Raw genomic sequence first — 17,309 nt, forward strand, 5'->3', positions numbered from 1 at the left:
ACACATAACAGTGTCTAAGGAGGGGGCTTCCTGTTGTTTCAAAATACACTGAAAAACTAAACATGGAGGCTAATAATAAAAAAATCACTTCATTTTAAATGAATATCTCAAAGTAGTGCACGTTAACATGTGCTTCTATGGAAACAGCTCTTTCTGGATGTCAGCTTAAGCTTCTCCATATGATCTTTCTCAAAGGCTCCCTTTTAAAACCATCACGACCATTTATTATCTTCTTGTTATATAGACTGTTACTTTTGTTTCATCACAAATCTCTGTCTGTTTATTAGCAGCCCTGCCATTACTATCCGATGACATTTGTTTTACTTAATGTATGTAGTTTTAGAAAAAGTGATAGAGCTGCTATTACTGCATTATATGAAAAAATTCCAGTGGACATTTAGCTGACACCGCATCAGCTGCTATTTAAACTGGGCTTAGCTAATGGACTTTTAATGTCAGCAGGGTTACGTGCAGTTATTGGCTATTAGCAGAAATGGCTCCTTTCTATAAAAAATCCTTTTCTTCAAGTGTGGTGTTTGAACATTCCTTTCCTTAATTTAGTGACTGCCACTGAATGCAAAACAACTTCAAGGACTCTGGAATCCACTGTTATCTGTAAGACCCCCTTTTTAACCTTGCAATTCTGCATTAAACAGGCAACATCCTTGATTAGCATTTAGACTTGTAATCATAAAACTTTGAGGCATTATTATTTACTTGGCTATTTTAGCAGAATACTACGTATTTGCTATGAAAACCCTGTTATCCTCCATCAATGTAGGATATGCACAATAGAGAACATACAAAACAATTTTCGGAACACTAGAATTTATTTGCATCTTTTAAAATCCTAGTTCACAAACACCAAGTGATGTGGAAACGTCTGGAAATAATTACTATATATTTATATATTGTATCATAAATATTTATATATCAACTTGTATTTAATACAATATTGAATATAAGCAAGGAAGTACATTATCCTTCTATCTGGAATGAAATTCTGTATATTCTTTCATTAGTAACAACCTTTTTCCCTCTTCAATTAACTTTATCTTTCTTCATTTAAATAAATCTTTCAATGGATGAAATGGAGAAACCTGGAAGTAAAGCTACCTGTAAGGCATCTGAGGGAGTCCAAGAAAATCATATATTCTGCACTCTGAAAACATAATTCCATTTGATTAAGAAGTTGAAATATCATCACAGAATCCAGGGAAGAGCAATGCAACTGACCTCTCCTTCCATCAGCCCACGTAACCATCAGCCCACATAAGAGGTCACCTCAGGCAGGGTGCTTACCAGGAAATGATGTCTCTCCTGGAGAACACTCGGAGAGAAAGTCCCAGTGTGAAGGAAGGACTACCCAGGCGTGCAGGAAAGCTGATGTGCTCCTTGGTCAACAAATTGTAGTCCACTGTGTAGGAAAATACGGAAGTTCTTCTCCACATGTTTGCAGCAAGCAGTAAAGTAGAGACCCCCCAGTCTCTGTCACTGGAGGACAGGAGAAAACTTGTTTCTATCAGATAAGCGACCACACGAATGAGGGAGAGGCGTCTCTACTGTACACTATGGAAATGACTCAGCTACTGGCCGAGAGCGACACACTTTTTGCAGGAAAGGATATAATTTTTCAGTTAGAAACCAGTGATTAAATCTGATTCCCTATTCAATGACTACCTTTATGAATTTGTTCATAAGTAAAAAAGTTTTGCTTTTATTTGTTTAATAGGTTCTGTTTTTTTTTTTAAGGATATTGCCAAGGCTGTTTGAAAAGGAACTCTCCTAAAACAAAAAAAGTTACACACACACACACAATTTGTGCAAGTATACACATGCTTACAGGGAATTACTGAACTATATTTGTCTACTCCTTGTAACTCTTCATTTCATTAAGAGTCTGCCTAGAAATACCCTCCTAGGAAATAATTCCATAGTTATTTAATTCAATAAAAAATGATGTGTATCTCTCATGTGATCATCATTTCTAATAAATCCTATAAACTGATTACCCCCATCCCTACTGGGAAAATACAGCTATTGTTAAAACTTTTCCTAGCCATCCTTCTATATTTTTCATCATGTTATAGTAGTTAAACTCTAACTTTCTTCACTGTGGTCCTTTTAATTCCATATAGATATATATACATATATGTGCATGTAAATACAAACAAAAATAAATATATATTTTGATCAATCTATAAGAGAAAGATATTGGCAACATTTTTTTAAATGTATTGTAATTATATTAAAGATAAAACTCCACTTAAGCAAACTCTTTTCTGGGACAACTGTCCCTAAGAACTCTAATATAATTCTAAGAATGCCATCCATTTCTGATGTACAGGTGAGATTTAAGATACCATGTTGGTATTGTTATTAATGGCATTGTTTAACAGAGTAGCTCAGGAGATGGCAATGCATTTTATAAAGACCACTGAAGGATTAATTATATATTCCCACTAGCGAAATATACTATCAGATACAATATATCAGTATACCACTGATTTAAGTCTAGATTGCTCAGACAAGCACATCCTGCTCAAATAGGTCCAAGCAAAATCCAAACGTAACTTTTTTCAAATACACACCTTTTAAAGACTTTCCAAATTCTTTTGCTATGTTAATTGAAATAGGTGCAGATCAAGACTCTATTTAGATAAAAGTTTGAAGTCAGAGGGCCTGTTGCATAATATTATCATGAGATACTGATCTTAGGTCTCTATTCCGGGTAGCACAAATAATAAATCATTTGAACATGCCTGTTTTTTCTCAGTTTCTGAGAGCAGTTACTGAAATGGGCTTCTGTTTTCCCCCAAGCTGCGAGCTTTGCTGGTGATGGCTGTAGCAGGCTGGGAGGGAGATGGCTTAGGCTCTTTCAACCCTTGAATTTGATCCCTAACCCATTTTAAAGCTTATACTCTTTCATCATCTTACTGAGATCCAGAAGAAAGGAAAGTTGCTAAAGAAAATGACAGGCAACTTAATTACTGTTTTATTTAGAATGTCTTCAAGATTGCTTCTCGCTAAACTTGCACACTTCCACTGGGTGGCTACAATGTGTATATCCGGCAAACTCTTTATTCAATGGAAGATAAAATACATCATTTTCCCTTTATCAAAGCTAAATTCAAATATCAACATATTTCAGATAGACATAATGCTCAAAGTGAAATTACCATTACTTACTATGTCTGCCCAATCATAAAGTTTTTGTTGTGGTAGTAATTTGGTTATTTGTTTGGTTTAGATTAGAGATAACAGGTCTCTGAAAATGACCTAACATAAAACAGCAACAGTGCTTTTGTCACTATCATTTTTATTTCCTGTAAACTTAGAGAATAGCATTTGTTAAAGAGTACTCTTTGATCTAGTTTTGAAAGGATTTTTTTAGGTTCCTGAAATTCCAAAAAGATATTAGAATGATTTAAAATTTGAATACAAGTAACAAAGTTGCAAATTCATAGATAATAGAATAGTCTAAAATTGCTCCTTTTAATTTTTGTCTTATATGTGAATATAATTCACTATGCCTGTAATTATAAGTGGATATTATTACACAACACACCCTACCATATTGCACTACTACTAAGAGAATGTACATTATGAATTAATTTAAAATGACTAATTTCTATACAAATGGTATACTTCACTTCTATCTGCTCTTTTATATTTTATATTACTGCATACACTAATTTTCTTGAATTTTGAAGAACACCTACATTTCCATTCAAGAACATATTTATCCTTATAACTGGGCTGAAGATTTTTAATATGTAAGCACTTATCTGTTTTTATTGGAAAGGAATGTTCATATATAACGTCTTCTGAACAGGAAAAAAAAGAGAAAACAATAAATCATAGTTGAGTTCAAGCAGTCCATGATTAAATAATCAATTAATACATTGACTAAAAATGAGAAATGTTAGCATTCATCAATAAACTTGTTAAATGTGCTGAGGGAGTTTCTGTTGTTTAGCATTCTTAGTTAGAAGAGCAGATAATACATGTTCATCTACATGAGGCATTTTTATGGTTCTCATAATTGCTGAAATGAAACTAGCCACAGGACCCAAATGATAATGATTAATGAAGTCAAAACCACTATCCTCACAACATTTTAAAAGAAATAAGACTGGTAACTCTGGAGTTAAATCTGACTAATCAATCTCATCTGTTAACATGGTTATTTTGACCCTCATAGTTCAAGTAAGAACCGTAACAGGCACATCAATATAATGAAGGCTCACCTGGCTCCTCTCCCCCACACAGTCCACCACCCCTCTGGCAGAGAGACAATCAGCGATTTAATTAAAATAGGGTATTCCCCAAACATTGGCGTTTTCAATTAGACTTCACTTTTGCCACACAAAGCACTTTTGAATTACTGCTCACTGCTAATAACAGGTTTACTGACATAAGGACAAATATCTGCATATTTGGCACTTTCAAAGCTATAGCTCACTTTCTAAATTATAACTTCAATTTAATTAATATCACAGTAACTTGAACACAATGAACTCTGTGTAGAAGGCTAGATATGTTTTAAGTACCTATAAAATCTGGAGGCATTCTTCTGTGTATTTCAAAACCTCATTGAATAATTTTAAGGGAGCAACTTTTTGAGGGGCAGGAATACTTAAAATGAGAAACCACATCACAACTTCAACCCAAGACTTTTTTTTAAATTCTGAAATTATAACACAATATTTTATAACATATGTTTATAAAGAGTCCAAATATTTGCAACTTAATATTTGTTTTGTGTTTTCATGAACAGGCAGAAATTCTTCTGAGAACTCAGGTAGAGAGGATAAAGAGTTTACTATTTCTGATCTTGTTAGCTCATAAAATTACTATAAAATGTTTTTTATTAAAATCTCCATAAATTTGGAGATGACAAATATTTAAAATAAGAGAAACTATAAATTATTCAATTATTGGATTTCTTTTTAAGAACTAGAAAAAAAGAGTACTATTTTAACGTTATTCAAGGCAAACCTACTCTACTTCAAAAAAGTTGCGTAAAAAATAGCACTGAGTTTCTGTTCTAGTTCAAATATCCTTGAAGTAAGTGATACTGAGACAATACTCAAGGTCTCAGATTCAGATAGCTGTCCTCCACAAATAAAAGCAATAACAAAACCAAATAAAGGATGAAATCAAAGAAGGGACCATAAGTACTACAAGAAGTTATGTTAAAAAAGAAAGAGTGAGAAATTTGGGCTAACTGCCGACCAAGCAATCAAAAATTAAAAGCAGAATGAAAATACTGTAGGAGAAAGATCTGTCTTAACTCTAAGTAACATAAAAAGCCTCATAAATCTCTAGTTTTATCTTAAAAGTCAGCCAGAAAACAACATTAGCACCAAACATGAAAAAAATAGCAATAACCATTAAAGTAGAAGTAATTAAATGTGCAACTTTCAAAATATATGTTATCTAGATTATCCACGTTGTTGTAAATTGTGATACTAAGTCTTTCTATTGAAAATATTATTTGAATATATGAAAGTCCTGGTGAATTTGCTTTGCCTTCAAGTCAACCTATTTTTCTACGTTTTTGTGTCGTTTTAACATGTTTTCAATGTTCTTTAGACTATACACTGTGTCCATTTTTTTTTTAAATAAAAACCATTGATATTTGCATAAAGGGCTGATTTTCCCCAAACCCTTATCTGAAAACCTGGGACTTAATTCTTTTTTTCATAAAAGTGTTTATGGACTTATGAAAGGTTATCTTTCAATAATCATTATAAAGACAGAAAGTCAAGAGTAGAGCTTGTAGCCAGGACTTAACTGGCAGTGACCTAACATGGCATTTTGAGAGATGGTATTAGGTTAATGTTCCCAGAGAGAGCAGAAAGGAAGAAATGAGGCTATGAAAGGAGAGAGCTTCCCACAGCCTATTCAAAGAGCCACGCACAGTCCAGGAGTTTGCAGTGGTCCACTGCATCTCAGACAGCTCCATTTGTTGCTTTTGGGGCAGCAGTGTCTGCAGCAATCTCCACTCCGAGTTCAAAATCATTGACCCTTAACTTCTTTAACTTCTAGATTTCTTTGCCAGTGATTTATAGAATTGGAAGCCACAGAATACTGCTCTAAATACATTACATGTATGAATTCATTCAATCCTAATATGACTTACAGTGTACATTATCCTCATTTTACATCTGAGGAAACTGAGGCAGAGATGCTAAATAACTCACTCATGGCCACATAGCTAGGATGTGGTGGAGGCAGGATTATGAGACAGTGGTAACCACTACGCTAACTGGCAGAATGAGCACACACCACTAAACAGCCTTTAGCTTGTGCCTCCCCAAAGCCAGACCAAATACATATTCAATCTAGGTAGGATTTAACAGAAGAGAGATGGAATTCAAACTTGGCTTTAAGAACATCCCACTTCCAACCAAACTGCCACCGTTAAGTTGCTCTGTGTAGAAATTTTGGAATCTGCCCCCCCCGCCCCACCCCCAGCCCTGACCACCACCACTCACACTAAACATAGGCTGACCTATGTTTACTATCTTTGGATGCTTCAATCTAGAAAGTACTATATCTATGCCCACTGTTATATTCAGAAAGTGAATTATAATTATATGCTTATAAGTCTGTCTTCGTTGAGGGCTGAAATTCTCTCCTTCAACTCTGCGTCCCTAACAAATAGACACTGTCTGGGACACAGGAGGTACACAATAATGGTTTGTTGAGAACTTTACTACTAATACCATATACTACCCAAACCAGCTAATAGGGTTTCTAATTTGTGGGGAAATGTGAACAAGTTTGTTTTTAACTACTGCAAATACAAAAGTCAAACTAACAAAGATATAGGCTGAAACTGCAAGGCAAGAGCCTGGCTCAATCCCCACCCTCACTATTTTCTCCATCATCTTCTGAAGTGGTTGCAGCCTGTAATTTTAACGTTTCTTCTGAGAGTGACTCCCTCTGCTGCTCCAGCAAAGCCATGACCTAAATCAGAAAAGTGCTAAACGCAGTTAAGGCCTAACAGAGCACACTCTGACTGTCTGCACTAACTGGAGAACCTAGCATACATTCGAGAACAGTTATTTTAAAGTCTCAGCCATAATTCTAAGTAACCTAAGAGGGTTTGCCTAGTAGAGCTCATGTCTCCTTCATGTCCTTAGGGGGTTTGCTTAAAAAAGATCAGATGAATTCTGATTAGGACAACCAGCTCCCAGACTACAGTGGGAAATGCTGAAGTACCCTGTTTTGTTGAACTCCGAATCCCCTGTACCCAGAACACCAGGACAGGGAGTCAATAAATGTTAACAATCTAATGGTTCCTCATTCTTTGCAAATGTTTGAAAAGTTTATTCTCTGAAGCCTTTTAAGCATTCTCTAAGCTAGAATACATGAAATTATTATTCTAAACAAAGGTAAACTAGCCTACTTTTTCTTATTGCAAATTGTGAATTTACTCTGCTCCTAAAATGGAAAAATATATGGTATAACTGTAATGAAATTCAGTTATCTTTCACGCCAATTGTCTATCTATACCACACCAATAAGAAATTCATAAACACATGAAAGTAATTTTTACGCGTTTGAAGTATATTGTTTTAAAAAACATAAATTAACTTAACGATAACAGAGAATTATCCCAATATAATTAGAGACTTCAGTAATTTTCTGTTCTCAGTTTGGTGGTGTTAACACTCATAACACTAGTTGGTGCTAGATAAGCAGAATACCAATGCTGTGTAGTCCAGAAATAAAATGCATTTATAAAACAGGAGGGCACTGATTCAGAGGCACACTGATCAAACACACACACACACACACACACACACAGCCTTTTCGTAGTAAAATCTTTCATTCTTGGAAGTTAGAAACACCACAAATTCCCTGGAGCTAGGAGTTCCCAGCAATCCTGAATGAAACAATTAGGGGAGAGCCAGAAAGGAGAGAGTCGTTGCCTAAAGCCTAGAGCATCTCCCGAGGACCTGTTTAAAATGACGGCTGTCTTTCTTTAAACCACAGTTATAAAACACAGCACACTCACAAATAACACTTATTATGTTTTTATCTTAAACATCTGTTTTCTTGACCATCTCTGAAGAGATATAAATTTTCTAAAACTTCTAATTTTTCCAGTACTTCTCTAACAGAATAAAAACCTCACCCACATTGTAAAGAAGTGCTTAAATTAACTTTCTCATCTTAATTGCATAGTACTTCCATTCATAAAAATAGTTCATTCCCATCTTCAAGTCCTCAGCACATGGAAATCATACCTTGAGGGAGCAACAGCATCTTTTCTTTCCCTAGTATTCTAGTCCAAAGAGAGAGGAAAAAGGAGAAGAAATCAGAAGGAAAAGGAGGTCTGTCCATCAGACCATTATAAAAGTGTGATTCTGAGAAGAAAGTGTACCAGTGGTTCAGCAGTAAACAGGCTTGGGGAATGGACAGAGTGATGGTGACAGCAGCTGACAGTGGAGTTTGGTGCTTTCTACATTTCTGATACCTAACAGACAACACAGGAAGAGCTGGTATCCTGGAACATAGAGGATAACAGAGATAAAAGTGGTGGAATAGCATCTTTCAAAAGACCACAAGATTCAAACATAAATAAATAGTTTATTCACCAGGAACTGAGAGAACTAAATAAACTAAATGGAGAACAGCAGTGAAATGCACACACCCATGTTGGATGCATTCTGTTAATACATTTCATTTTTCCACTTAAGATCAGAAGAGCAGGTTCAATCTGCTCTACAAGAAGAAACAAGTTCAAGTGGCAAACCTCAATCTATCCTGAGCATCTTTTCTTTTAATCTCTTCTCCCCTTCTTTCAATATTAATCTATTTACAATCTCCTGTTTGATTACCTTTATTGATCCTTTTTCCTACCCAGTCTTTTTAATTTGGCTGTAGTAAGCTCTCGGCAGGGATTCTCTACCTCCTGTTTGGCATCTTTGGGGACTTTAACTTGTCCTTTTCCCAAAGAGTTCTCTCACCCCGTGTCCCCCTCCACCCCACCTCCATCCCATGGCTTAGTCCTTTGTGTGCCCAATAACAGCGGGCGAATTCCACAGGGAGTCACGCGGCCCATTCCACAACTATTCATCAGGTTGCTCACTTAAACTTCCAAACACCCTCCTCTAAGCACCCTCGCTGCCGCCCTGAGAACTCCTTATCCATTTCAGGAGATCTACAAGTGCTTGTGATTCTCAATGGAGGTTCCTTTGTAAAATGGACAGATGAGCTCTGGAAGTATGCATAGGAAAACCAGGGCAGAACCTTGGGGATGGGAGGCTTCTGGCAGCAAGGGAAGGAAGGATTTATGAGCGTGGCCACTTAGCGAGGCAGCAGGAAAATTTACTCCCGAAGTAGCTATGGCTAATTCACAAAGCCTCGCTAATGACTTACCTCCCCACCCGGACCACACTCGCCTACACTCAGCGCTCCTCTCCAACTCCAACGCCCTCGCCCCCAGCGCCTTCGCAGATCAGAGGCAATGCTGTCGGGCATCTCCAGGGTCTGAGCATCGCCCTGGGAGTTGAGGCTATCTCCGCGCCTCCTCCGCTCTCCAAATTTGGAAAGAAGTGTGACCTAGATGATGGGATCCCCAGATTACCTCCGAATGCTGCATAAGCTTCCTCCACCCCCATCCCCACCCCAAGGAAAAGTTGAGCTGCCTCCCCTGAGCCAGCGACCACCACAGAACTGGGCGAAAAGACCCAGGTGGGCGCTTGGCGTGGTCAGAGGATTGGAGGCCCAGGTGACCCGAGGGAGACCTCGGGGAGGGCAGCGTGGGCTCCTTCCTCTCCATCTCCTTTCTACTCAGCTTCCCGCGCTCTGAAGGCTGGGCGCTGCCGCAACCACTTCAAACTCAAGGGACAGAAGGGAGCTAGCCGATCTGCCTCCGTGCCTCTCCTCCTCCCTTCCCCACCGCTAACTGCGGGCCGCTCTTCTCCCACTCCCGGTTTTGCCCAGGGCCCCGGACATTATTTTAAAGCTCAGACGCATTAAATTAAAATGTCAGAGTTATAAACTGGCTGGTTACCCTGGGGAGTTTTGGATTTGGTTTGAAAGGCCTGTCCGTCTCCCCAGAGCTCTGAGGTTTTAAGTTTCTCCGTCGCCTGCTGGGAGGGAGACCTACGGAGGCTAAGAGTGCAGAGCGTGCACGCCCCGGGGCCTGCAGCAGGCTGGGGTGCGGGGCCGGGTGCGCTGTGCTATCTCCACAGCGCCCAGAGCAGCAGCCGCGAGGCACCGGCGCCTGTGGGTCCTCGGCCGTAATGGGCACATTTCCTTAGTTAGCGCCCCTCGGCGTCTGGCATGCTCAGAGACTCACTGAAGATCCCGCAACCCCAGATGTGGCACAGCGCGGGGTGCCCCTGCGCATCAGAGTGTATCTGTGGCATGCCACACAGCTACCCGCACCGAGAGTCTCTCCAAACCTCAGTGTGTACAATATGCAACAACGTGTGCCTGTGGAGCAGAAAGTGCAAAAGACACCCAAGGCGCCCACATGCCCGAGACAGATGCGTGTCCACACCCTGTGCGTCCCTGGTCCATCCGTGCCCTTCTCGGAAGATAGATTAAAAATAACAATAACCAAAGCTTCTTGACTAGTTGGGAAAGTGGAATTTAAAGTGATTTCCAGTTGAGAGCAACGAGGCGGATTAAGGAAGCCAGGAGAGCTGGGGAGGAGGAGAGGAAGAAGGAGGGAAGGAAGAAGCGAAGGGAGGTGGCCGCGGAGCTTGGCGGACCCCCTTACCTTGAGCGGCCGAGCCGGTGCCGCTGGCGCTGAGAAGGGCCAGGGCAGGTAGCACGAGCATTTGCAGCACGTATCCCAGCCCCAGTCCGCAGCGGGCCGCTGTCGCCCGCAGACCTTTCCTCATCGTCGACAGAGGTGTGCCGAGGGGAACCACACACAGAGACGCGCAAACAGCGGAAAGCCCCACTGGGCAGCAGCTGAATCCGTGCACCGCGAAGCAGTTCGAAGAAATAATGATAACCGAGCGCCACACTCCACTTTCTCCAAGGGCAGGGGCCAAAAGGGGGTGGAGAGGAGCCGCTGAGGAGGAGTTTGGAGGTCCCTCTTTCCCTGTGCCTTCTAACTGGCGACTCCGTGAGCGGCTGCTCTGCCCCCACTTGGAAAGTCCGGGGAGGCGCAAGGCGGCCACCGCGCGGCTCCCCCAGCAGCAAGAGCAGCCGCAGCTCCGCCACGCGCCGAGCCTAGACTGCTCTCCGGGTCCCCTCGCCTGTGCCGAACACACACAGGCACGGGGGGCGGGGGGAAAGAAGAGAGAAGTGGGAGGAGGAGGGAGCGGAGGGAGGGAGTTGGGCACAGTGAGGCGCTCCCGTCTCTAATCTCAGTGTTCTCACGCCGGCGGAGAGACGTCCCGGCTGCCGCTGCTGGATGGCCAAGACCGGTCACCTCTTAGTGTGGGGCGCACGGGTGCGCGGAGGCGCTCGCCGAGAAGGCTGGAGGGCACAGCCCAACTCCGCTGGGGGATAAGCGGCGGCGGGAGCGCGCCCGCTCGCGTTATGTAAGCCAGGATTGGAGAGCGATACGCGCCCAGCGCCGGAGGTGGAGACCGGCTGGTGGTTCACCCGCGGAAGCCCGGGCGAGAGAGACCTGAGGGAGGAGGCGGCTTCGGGGAGTGGGAGCGCGCCGGCCTCCCGCCGTGCGCCAGACCTGGACTCAGAGAGCGCAGCGGGCGCGCCCCGAGCCACTTGGCTGTGTCCAGTGCAGCTCAGCCTGCTGCCTGCCAGCTTCTCCACGGCGCCGGCAAAGCCTGAGCCAGACTCCCCGGGACTGGACTCACTCCACAATTTCGGGTCTTGCGATTGATCACGCTGGGTGCGGCTCGAGATGAAGTCCCGCGTGGTGGGGAAGAAGGCATGAAGCTTTTACAGTGCTCCAATCGGCTGCAATGCTGGAGTTGTCAGCACCACTCAGATTGCTTTACGCTCTGGGCGCCTATGACCTCTCTGTAGTGCAACAGAAACTAAAAGCTCACGGAAAACTCATTCTTCAACAGAGCTTTATTTGCGTGCATCTTGGTGGCTGGCAAGGTTGAGTATGTAAAGGGAGATGAGATGATACTGGGAGAAACTCCTAGAAACAATGCACAACAAAATTTGTAGAGACTCCAAGTGATGGTGGAACCTATGACATGTTTTCCAAATTCTTAATGGTGTGCGTAAGGACTCAAACTGCTGTGAATTATTACGTTTTTTCAGGAAAGGTTTGTCTGGGTAGCTAGGTTGTGGATCCCTGTTGTATTGATGAAGGAGGAATGTAAGAATGGGTGGGTAAAATAAGTGAAGGCTAGACAAAAGGAAAGTGGATGAATTAAAAGGTCAATAATACACACTGGCACAGCTAACATTCTGGGAAGAAGAAAACCACTTCCCAAGATTAGTACATTTCTAACCTAATAACAAATAATATATTAGGGAAATTTCAAGCTCTTGGTGCCGAGGAGGCAATGTGTAAACACACACACAGGCAGGAAGCTGGCATCTAATCTTGGCTGTCGTCATCACTCTGTTATCCTGGACAGGTCAGGTAAACTGCATGTCTCAGTTTCTTCATCTGTGAAATATTTCATTACATGGTTTTAAAGTTCTTTTCAGTTCTAACATTCCACGATTCTGCCTGCCAAGCTCCATGTAAACCTTTAGCCAATAAGACCTGTCTTGGATGAGTCTGATAGATCTGAAAAGGTCACAGTTGGCAAAGACATTGACAAATCTGGCCATTTCTTATCTCAATGGAGGTGCTGCCTGCCATGCTAAAATCTCTTCTTCACCCTCTTTAGCTTCCCCATACCAAGATATCATGATATTTTGGTAAGAGAGGAGGTTCCTGTGCCAGACTGTCTGGGTTCAATCCTCAGCATTTCTTACTACTAGCAGGCAGATACTGAACAATAAAGCTAGATGCCTCAGTTTCCTAATCTGTAAAAGGAGTCTAGGATCAGTAACGATCTTATACGGTTTTGTGAGAAATAAATGTGTTAAACCTATGTGAAGTGCCTAACACATAAAATTGTTAGCTGCTATTCTTACCATTCATGAAAGATTCCCATCAGCTGCATGCTATTTAGACCAGTGCTGTCCCACAGAACTGTCTGCAGTGAGGAACATGTTTGTCTCTATGCTCTCTGAAATGCTAGTGATTAGACACATGTGACTGTTGAGCACCTGCAACGTGACTAGTGTGAACAGCGAATTTTTATTCTTATGTAATTAATTAATTTTAATTTTAATAGCCATATGGCTGGTGGCCCCCAGGTTGGACAGTGTGGCTAGGCCACTCATAATCTGTCATTTATTTTGCAGATGACAGTACCAGAAGGGGTTATGATTATACTTCATATTTGTCTTTACAATTTTTCCAAGAAAGACAGCAGCTTAAATACTAAGAAAGAAACCCCCACATATACTCACTATCATATTAACATCTAAAAGTTATGTGTTTATTTCACTTACAATTTTATTGCCTATCTTTTCTAACTAGAATTTAACTCTTTTTAAGGCAGAGACTTTGCCTTGTCTGTCATTTCATTCCTGCTTCCTAACATAGTGGACAGCATTGGTTGGTTGATTGCCAAAAAGACTCAATAGGGAAGAATCGTCCAAGTCTAGTTAGTTAAACAATTAAATTCTCACATAATTCTGTTTGGGGCATTGAAGTGCCCAATGACAGATACTGCACAGAATTAATTCTTTGAAAGAGCGCATGAGAGACAGGAAGGGGGAAAATAGTTCAATACTGGAATTCAGCCTACAGAGAGCAGGAGAACGGTCTGAGAAATGGTCAGTAGAGATGAGACAGAAGGGAGGGGAGAGCGAGAGCACAGGAACGAGGACAGGAAGGGCACCAGCAAATGGATCAGCTTTACCACGAGGGTGAGTTTCCTACCACCCGTGGTTGCAGATGGACCTTGCCTTGTATATCAACATCCTGCCTGTTTTTTTCTTCATGAAAGAGATGATGCAGTGTTCATAGGCTTCTGAGCGTAGGATTGCTAACTTACTTCACTTAGATCTGGGCTCAAACGTCACTGCTTAGAGAGACCTTCTCTGACCAACTTACCTAAAATAGCACCCACTTCATCACCCTCAATTACATTCACCTGCTTTGATTTTCCATATAGCACTTCTTTTATATAAACACACATATGTACATGTATATATATGCCTTTGTATAAGTATATGTAGCCGTATATGTGTACATATGCATATAACTATATGTATATGTATGTATACTTTCCAATAGAATGTATGCTTCTCTAAGGCAGGGATTTTTTCCTAATACTTTCACCACTCTACACCCAGAATCTAAAAAGCTTCCTGTCACATAATAGGTGGTCAATAAACATTTATTGAATATTGAATGGAAGAATGAGAGCCAATGGATTTTAAAACTGAACTAAGCCCTTGATTAAAACATTTTTTTCCCCCAAGACAAATTTTCGGATTATGACTAGGCTTTTCTAGTTGTTGAATAAAAGCAAGTTTGGGCTAATTTTCACCAAATATGAATTTAAATATGACTTTTTCAGGGTTGGAATACTGTAGGTGTTTAAGGAACAGACATGAAATTCATCTCATTTTGAAAAATAAAAAGCTTCATTTAAATCCATGTACAAGGGCTTCCTTTTCCTTGGCTGCAGTGAGTGGAGAATTAACTCTGGGATAATAAATCCCAATGACAGGTGCTAATGGGAATTAAGCATGCAAATCCCCTGCATATCCCTCCAGAAATCTATACCAAGAAAATTATGCTATTTAGCGTGTAGCTGCCTAGTTAAAATATTATTTACTCTAAACTAGTATGGAAAAAGTTTCCAGCTTAATTAAGGCTTAAGAAATAAAAAATAATAGAAAATGTATTTTAATTATAGAAATATTTTCTTTCATTTTATCTCTTTCATATATTTGATTCCTCATTTTATGTATTTTTAAAAATAAATCATCATATCAGAGATATTATTAACTGGCAACATAGAAGAAGGAGGATTTTAGTGAATATAAATAGGATGGTGATGAGGAAACGCTTTTCCTAACGAGGAGTTGAAGGTCCATTGACCTCAGGTGAAATTACCGATAGACATCGACTGAGAAGAGCCAGATGGTCCAGATTCAGTTGAGTCAACCCCCCTTCTCTGCCTCATGCTATACAGAAGGGAATTTGGCCTGCCATCAACTCATATACTGTTGGGCTTTATGCTTTATATTAATTGTATTAGACAAGACCCTTTTGGTTGCAAGTGATAGAAACCAAACTCAAACTAGCTTAAGCAAAAAAAAAAAAAAAAAAAAACACAATTTATTGCTGGACATAACTCAAAAGCCATGGATAAAAATATCAATATTAATAATGACTAGCATTTATTGATCATGCACTGTGTATCAGGCACCTTTCTAAGATATTTACATGTGCTATCTCATTTAATCCTCATTTTGAGGATTAAAATAAGGATTAAATTAGAGTATATTATTATCCCCGTTTTAAACATGAGGAAACAGTGGTTAAGTAGCTTTGCCCAAGTCACACACAGTATTTATTGGTGTCAGTCTGATTTTAGGGATCATGTTCTAGATCCAAGAACTTAAATACCACCACTCATAGGACTTAGTCCCTCCCCTCTCCTCCCAATTTCTTGGTTCAGCTCTCCTCTGTTTTGGCTTCATTCACAGGCCTGTGATGTCCACACACACACTGGGATTTCTGGCAGCTCCAGATTTATATTGTCTTTACCGTTATTGGTCTCAGGACGAAGAGCACTCTCATTCCCAACTAGCTCACAAAATCCCAGAATTATGTCCCTGGCTCATCTTGGGTCACATACCCATACCTGAGCCAATCACCATGGCCAAATGGTTGGAATATACTGAATGACAAGGCCTGGATTATGTGCCAATTTCTGGCAACTGGAAACTTGGAAAGACAGTGGGGAGAAGGAGTTCTGCAAAAGAAAAATCAATATACTGAGAATGAAGATTAATATGAAAGAATAGATGCCAAGAGAATGGATGTAGAGCAGACAAAATAACTATGCCTATTCTCTGGTGTGGGGGGCAGAATGCCTTCTTACTCAGGCTTGAGTTTTGTGCCACACATATCACCATAACAAATGAAGAGAATTGGTTAAGAAGGACTGGTGAACATCCCCTAGTAGATTGCTTTTTCTGTGACTGGGAGAATTGAGTACCACTCAATTCAGTTTGATTCAGTTCAATGCAGTTCAATTAAATTTAACTCAACTCAATTCAATTCAATTCAGAAAACTTTCACTCAGCTCCTATTATATTGAGGCTCCATTCCAGGATCCCTGGGGATAAATAGTTATGAGTGAGAGTCCTTGTGCACTAAGGCTTACAGTCTAACAGACAATATAGATGAATAAACAAAAAGATTTCACATAAAGACAAAAATGTAGTGAGAATACAAGGATATGAGAAAATTTTAACTAGGGGACTCTGAGAAGACAATCACCTAAAAGTAAGACTTAATTAAGCACTTGTGTATCAGTAATGCTAAGCTTCACACAAACGGTATATTTATCTCTAACAATAAGAAATGGGGGAGTAGGCAGTCCAGGGACACTATAGACTATGAGCAGCTCAGTTATGCTCTTTTCGTGATTTGGCTCTGTGTTCCATAATGTATGCCTTTCATTTTCACAGTTGCTTGATGGCTTTTCCACCTTCAGACATCATGCTCCACTTTCCAGGCAGGAAGAAGAAGGAACAAGAGGCCCAAGGGGATGCAGTCAGCTTAGGTGCCTTCAAACATTTCTGGAAGTTCTCAGCCCAAGCAGTTTCCATTTTCTTGATGGTCTGTCAAATGCCCTCCTAGACCAGTCAATGTGGTGGATAAGGAAAAGGGTGTTGTGAATGCTGGCTGGATCATCTATGTTGAATGCAATTCTATTGGAGAGGAGGGACAAGAGGAAGGCACAAAGAGAAAGACATGAAGGCAGGAAATGCCAAGGGATATTTAGAGAATTGTAGGTTCATGGAAAGTAATTTTATCTTTAGTTGAGTAAAAGGGAGGAATGTTTTCTATCACACTGGGAAATATAAGGATGGAACAGACTCTACTCTTCACTCCTCTAGACGGTGTTTACTTTGGGGAAGTGCATAGCACTGAGATAGAGTCTTCTCCTCAAGGAGTGTATAGTTGGGCTGTAGAGATAATATTTATAAAAAAGAAACAAATAAAGCAAAAAATAAGGAAAAATGACATGGAAGATTGAGAAGGAAAAAAGGAAAGAGGGAAAGGGTATAGTAAGGGTGCAAGGAACAAAGGAAGG

At 40.6% G+C, this 17,309-nt stretch overlaps 1 protein-coding gene across 2 annotated transcripts in view; it reads right to left on the reverse strand.

Moving 5' to 3' along the window:
* UNC5C (unc-5 netrin receptor C) overlaps window positions 1-11,227 on the reverse strand; it is a 375,945-nt gene extending 364,718 nt beyond the window's left edge. Inside the window, exon 1 of one of the 2 annotated variants that reach the window (XR_015552960.1) lies at window positions 10,751-11,220. Coding sequence is in view for 1 of the 2 variants with exons in the window: in XM_004430980.3 (XP_004431037.1) it covers window positions 10,751-10,874 (124 nt within the window). In the remaining variant the exon portion in view is untranslated. Of the gene's footprint in view, window positions 1-10,750 lie in introns of both variants that reach the window. The other variant, XM_004430980.3, reaches the window with a different exon arrangement.
* Between the last annotated feature and the right edge of the window lie 6,082 nt (window positions 11,228-17,309).

The sequence above is a fragment of the Ceratotherium simum genome, chromosome 8, assembly GCF_057802395.1.
Source record: "Ceratotherium simum simum isolate JZ-2026a chromosome 8, ASM5780239v1, whole genome shotgun sequence".
Classification (NCBI taxonomy): domain Eukaryota; kingdom Metazoa; phylum Chordata; class Mammalia; order Perissodactyla; family Rhinocerotidae; genus Ceratotherium; species Ceratotherium simum.